The sequence below is a fragment of the Hemitrygon akajei genome, chromosome 18 (genome assembly GCF_048418815.1).
Source record: "Hemitrygon akajei chromosome 18, sHemAka1.3, whole genome shotgun sequence".
NCBI classification, from domain to species: domain Eukaryota; kingdom Metazoa; phylum Chordata; class Chondrichthyes; order Myliobatiformes; family Dasyatidae; genus Hemitrygon; species Hemitrygon akajei.
In genome coordinates, this window is record NC_133141.1 from 67,022,544 (window position 1) to 67,028,841 (window position 6,298).

The 6,298-nt window shown below is 46.1% G+C and overlaps 1 protein-coding gene across 1 annotated transcript in view; it reads left to right on the forward strand.

Moving 5' to 3' along the window:
• The window catches only part of LOC140741402 (uncharacterized), a 28,069-nt gene extending 22,099 nt beyond the window's left edge, over window positions 1-5,970 (forward strand). The window contains exons 11-12 of the mRNA XM_073071570.1: window positions 234-349; window positions 5,539-5,970. Of these exons, the coding sequence (XP_072927671.1) occupies window positions 234-349; window positions 5,539-5,619 (197 nt within the window). The 3' untranslated portion in view covers window positions 5,620-5,970. The remainder of the gene's footprint in view (window positions 1-233; window positions 350-5,538) is intronic.
• The last annotated feature ends 328 nt before the right edge of the window (window positions 5,971-6,298 follow it).

Here is a 6,298-nt window from a genome sequence, read left to right on the forward strand (position 1 = left end):
CCCTGTTCACCCGCTGCCAAAGTCAGCTTACCCCAGCTCCTCCCCACTCCACTCCGTCCCCTACCCCCTCTCCCTCACCTGAGGTTTGTGCAGATATCATGGTCTTGCATTCTCTGGAGTCGATGAGCCTGTTTCACCGACCTCACCCCCACCACCACCCTCACACTGGGGGTTTGCTGCCTCTGGACCTGCTCCGGCAAAGGTCTGACTGAGGACTTTTCTCAATCTTCCAGTGAAGGGGCTCCCGTCAAAGGACGAGTGTGAGGAGATGATCAACAGTGCCCAAGTGTTCATCATTGGGAAGAACAACCTGGGAAACCCCGAGGAGCGAGAGGCCTACCTCCGTCAGGTGAGAGATGTAGTCCACATTTATTCCCAGGCTGGAGATTGTGGTTCATGTGGCTTTGGTCATTCCTGTTCAATGAGCAGTGACTGTCCCTTCCCGATAAACGGTGAATGACTCAACCCAGAAACGGTAACACCTGAGTCACCGGCAACTCTCTGTTTTCCATCACCACCCAACGTAAGAGATAAGAGCAGAATTAGGCCTTTGACCCCGTCACGTCTCCCCTCAACCCCTTTCTCACGCTTTCTCTCCATAACCCTAACCCTCTTATTGATGAAGAAGCTATCGATCTCTGTATAAATACACCAAGTGACTTGGCCTTCACCACCCACTGTGGCAAAAAATTCCACAAACTCACCACCCTTCGGCTCAAGATATCCCTCCTCATCTCAGTTTCAGAGAGACGTCCCTTTCCTGAGAGGTGTGTCCCTGGATCCGGGAGTCCCTCATTCACATCAAAACCCTTTACACATCTGCCCCATCCAGGCCTTTCAATATCCAGTAGTATCAGTGACATTTCTCCCCCCACCCCACCCCCCATCTTCTGAACACCAGCGCAGAGACCTCAAACACTCCTCATAAATTAACCCTTTCATTCCTGGGATTAATCTCCCCAACTCCCTGTCACCACTCCACATTTACAAAGTTTGCCCTTCCCCATTTATCCTTGCTCTATTCCCAGATGTCACTGAGTTTCAAAGTTCAAAGTAAATTGATGATCAAAGTACTGTACGTCTCTGTCACCCCCTGAGATTTGTTTTCTTATGGGCATACTCAATAAATCTATGGGATAATAACAGAATCAATGAAAGTCTGCCCAACTAGGGTGATCAACCATAGTGCAGAACTCAACAAACTGTGCAAATGTAAAATGAAGAAATAATAACAATAAATAAATATCAGGAACATGAGGTGAAGAGTGAGTCCTTGAAGGTGAGTCCATTGTTTGTGGGAACATTTCAATGATGGAGCAAGTGAAGTTATCCCCTTTGGTTCACGCGTCTGATGTTTGAGGGGTAATAACTGTTCCTGAACCTGGTGGTGTGAGTTCTGAGGCTTCTGTACCACCTTCCTGATGGCAACAGTGAGAAGAGAGCATGTTTTGGGTAGTGGGGGCCCCGGCACATTTACAATGAACTGACGATATCTGCTCGGCACCAGTTCCAGTGTCGCATCAACCATCTGGGGGGTGGGGTCATCACTTTCTGATTTCCCGCTGATTGATGGCATCATGTGAGCTGAAGGAAGATTTTCCACTGATGAGAAGTAAAGGACTTCCTCAGTTTTGCAAGAAAGTTTACATCCCACTTTATCAGAGAACAGGATTTCACTAGTTTGTGTAAGGGTGGGGAGGGGGGAAGATTTGAGTTTCCAGTAATGAGGCAGAAAGGGTGAAAATACCCAACAGGTCAGACAGCGCTGTGGAAGGAGAAACAGAGATAAATTTTCAGCCTGGATACTCTCCGTCAGAACGAGCTAGGGGAGGGAGAAGCAGGAGTTGTCGCAGTTTGAGAAACGGGAATACACTGCACGAGGGAATCGGTTCCACATGGCCATGAGGAGGTGGGTTTATGTGTGGTAGGCAAGGGAATTCACCTGGCTTTGGTGGGTGGTGATGGTACTTTCCTGATCTGAGGGATCCCCTGGTCCGAGGAGAATGAGAGGATGGGGTGGGTATTATTTCTCAGATCTCAGGGGAAATCTGAGAGATTTGTGGGGAAGCCAACTTCTTTCAGTGGGGGTTCCACTTGCCCTCCCTTTTCTTCCCCCAGTGTTTACGTTGAGGGGATACTGTAGGGAGTCCTTTAGTTTGGGAGAGCAGATTCTCTGGTTGTCTCGTACAATAATACAGGACTGATACAAGCCCTTACATGTCAACCATGCTGTGCACCAGTTAGACCCAATTTCCTGAGTTCAGCCCATATTCCTCCAAGCTGCACCTTTCCATGTATCTATCCAAGTGTTAGAGTGGTCCTATTGTACCTGCCTCAGTGACTTACTCTGGCAGCTTCTTCCATATACTGTCTGTGACCCTCTAATCCCTTTTCAATCTTCCCCTCTCACCCTAAATCTATGTCTCTAGTTTTGGACTCCTCTACCCTGGGGAAAAGATCCTTATGTTTACCTTGCATCATTTTAAGCATTAAAATTGTACTCCCCCACCAAATTTCCTAACCTCCAAGGAAGCGTTAGCCTGTCTAACCACTCTCCATAACCAAGACACTCATCCTGGCACAATCCTTGTAAATCTTTTCTCACTCTTCTCAGTTTAATCTCATCTTTCCTGTTGTGGTCACCCTGTAACTGTACATGGTACTCTAAGTGCTGCCTCAACAATGACTTGTACACTGTAAATAAGACCATAACATACAGGAGCAGAATTAGGCCATTTGGCCCATCAAGTTTGTTCCACCATTTCATCATGGCTGAATCATTTTCCCTCTCAGCCCCAATCTCCTGCCTTCTCTCAGTATTCCTTCATGCCCTGACTAATCAAGAATCTATCAACCTCTGTCTTAAATATATCCTGTGGCAACAGATTCCACAGATTCACCACTCTCTGGCTAAAGAAGTTCCTTCTCATCTCCGTTCTAAAAGGATGCACCTTTATTCCAAGGCTGTGTCCTCTGGTCTTAGTCTTATCCTCTCTACACCCAGTAAATCGAGGCCTTTCAGCGTTCAATAGCTTTCAGTGAGTCATCCCTTATTCTTCTGAATTCCCATGAGTAAAGGCCCAGGTCCATCAAACACTTCTCATACGAAAAGCCTTTCAACCCCAGAATCATTTTCGTGAACCTTCTTTGAACCCTCTCCAACGTCTGCACATTGTTCCTTAGATAAGGTGGTTAAGAAGGCTTATGGATTGCTTGGGTTGAAAAGTCAGGAGGTTATGTTGCAACTTGATAAAACTTTTGTTCGGCCACATCTCGAGTATCGCACACAGTTCCAGTTGCCCCACTGTAGGAAGGATGTTGAGGATCGGAGAGGGTCAGAAGAGGTTTACCAGGAAGCTGCCTGGTTTAGAGGGATGTGCTAACAGGAGAGGCTGGATAAACTTGGGTTGTTTTCTTTGGATCACTGGAGGCTGAGAGGAGATTTGATAGAGGTTTATAAGATTCTCCCATTCCATCATGGCTGATTTATTATCCCACTCTACCAAATTCTCCTGCCTTCTCCCCATAGACTTTTTGAAGCCCTTACAAATCAAAAACCAGTCAACCCTTCCTTCAACTGTATCCAATGATCCAGCCTCCACAGCCGTCTGTGTCAATGAATTACACAGATTCACCACCCTCTGCCTAAAGACATTGCTCCTCATATCTATTCTAAAGGGACATCCTTGTTTCTGAGGTTATGCTCTCTGGTCGTAGACTTCCCACTACAGTAAATATCCTCTCTACACCTACTATATCTAGGCCTTTCACTATTCAATAGGTTTCAATGAGATCCTCCCTCATTCTTTTAACCTCCAGAGGGTACCAGCCCAGAAACATCAGATGTACATTAACCCTTCCATTCCTGAGATAATTCTTGTAAACTTCCTCTGGACCTTTTCCAATCCCAGCACTTCCTTTCTGAGATAAGGGGCCCAGACTGCTCCCAATACTCCAAGTGCTGTCTGACCATCCCCTTATAAAGCCTCAGCATTACATCCTTGATTTAATAATCTAGTCCACTCGAAATGAATGCTAATGATTGCCTGACCCTTCAAGAATACTCTGCAGCTGCACAGAGACATCCCTGACCCTGACACCTAGGAGACAACACACCATTCCGTCATCTCTCCTCTGGTCACAGAATCTCCTGTCTGCTCCCCTCTTCACTACCGAGTCTCCCATCACTCCCATCCTGTCTGACTGCAATCTTTCCCTCTGAGCCTCAGAGCCTTTCACAGTGCTGCTGCTGGTCCCTGCAAGAACATCTCGCGACAGTATCCATAGAGGTGTAGCTGTTAGTGAGGGGAATGGCCACAGGGGAACTGCTGACTCCCTTTACTTTTCCCAGTGGTCACGGAGCCTGCACCTTGTGTGTGACCAGGTCAGTGAGTCTCACATCTGGTGTTCTCAGCTTCCCGGATGATGCAGAGTACCTCCATTTCTTTGACCTGGTCTGTCAGGAGCTGCAGCTGGGTGCACCTCTTGTCATTGTAGTCATCAGGAAGACCGTGTGGTTCCCTGACCCTTACCCCTTGCAGGAGGAGCACTCCACTGCCCCGACGACCACTTTGCCTCCACCACATCAGGTACTGAGGGTCAGCAGCAAAAATAAAACCTCACCTGTCCCTCCTCACTGATGCTGATCAAGAGATCTGCTCTCACTCCATCAGCCTCATCGTGCCACTACACTCTGGCTGCTCCGCTTGACCCTCACCTCTCCTCACTGCTGCCCTCGGAAAGGAGGTACCAGAGTGTAGGTCACACACCACCAGGTTCAGGAATAGTTATTACACTCCAACCATCAGAGTCCTGAACCAATGTGGATAACTTCACTCAGCTCAACACTGAACTGATTCCACAACGTACGGACTCACTTTCAAGGACTCTTCACAACTCGTGTCTCAGTATTATTTATTTACATTTTTTATTTGCACTGATTGTCATTTACAATTCATTGTCAGTCTTTGTGTGTAGTTTTTCATTAATTTTGTTGTATTTTGCTGTTTTACTCTGAATTGCATCAAGAAAATGAATCTCAGGGTTGTATATGGTGACATATCCCTACTTTGAGAATAAATTTACTTTGAACATTGAACTTTTATGCCCTTTGTTGTGGCAACTGGGTCAACCAGGAACAGCTTTTTCTTAAGCTGCTCCCCTCACCTGGTCTGGCTGCTGGGGAGGGAGTGAACGGGATTCCACTCGACGTGTTGGGGAGCGGGTGGGGGCGATTTCCCACACTGTCCAGACAAACCGATTTGCATGTTTGTGAGGAAGAGGGTTCCCCTGGTGTGGGGGAAAATGATTCCTGTGGGTGGGGGTGAGAGGCGGATGGTTATTTTACACGAATGGGAATTGTCTGATTTGGAAGGAATGGAGTTTTCCTGGTGTAGTTCTTGGTGTGGAGGAGAAGGGAATCTCCTGGTGGTAAGTGATGGATTCTGTAGGTGATGAGAGGAGGGTCTCTCTGTTGTCCTGATCCCCACACAGTGCGGTCTAACTGTGTTTCTTCACCATTGACACCCCTGTCCACAGGTGCGTGAGATGCTGATCGAACAGCTCCCCTGCAAGCACGTCCTGTCCAAGAGTGAAAACGACAATGGGGGAGGGAAGTGAGAAGGAAGGTGTCAGATTGTGATCTTCCAACGTATCACAGGCTGATGGACGGTGGTGATGTGTGTGAGGTGTTCGTGGGGTGTGGAGTGGAGCACGAGGTGGTGGTTGTTGTGGGGTGTGTGGGAAGATGGTGGGAAATCTAAATGTCAGTGAAATATCTGCATGAGCATGTATCTGGTTGTTCTTCTGTCATCTCTGTAGCTTATTAGCAAACAAGTTACTCTTCTGTTAGTTACTGATTTGAATTATTTCTCAATTCAATGTAATAATGGCTTTAATCCAAGTAATGAAAGACACATTTGTGTTCCTGTAATGTGGCTCCAATTATTTCTGTATTTCTTAAGCATCCAATGATATTGTGTTACTGGAGGATGTACCACTGTTTTACTTCTACATTGATCAGTTATTAAAATTAATACAATAAAGACATTTAATTATTTTTTTAAACCGTCAACTTTGGATAAGGCCTTTTTAATTTGGAACACCAAGGGAATAACTTTTTCAGATTTGTTTTTAGGTGATTGTTTAATGTCGTTTTCTCAGTTAGTGAATAAATATGATTTAACTGAAGTACACTTTTTTAAATATTTACAAATTAGGAATTTTTTTACGTGGCCTGCTGCCAAATTATCCCTCTGCTTATCCACCTAATATGCAGATGTTCACCTTCAGCTTAAAC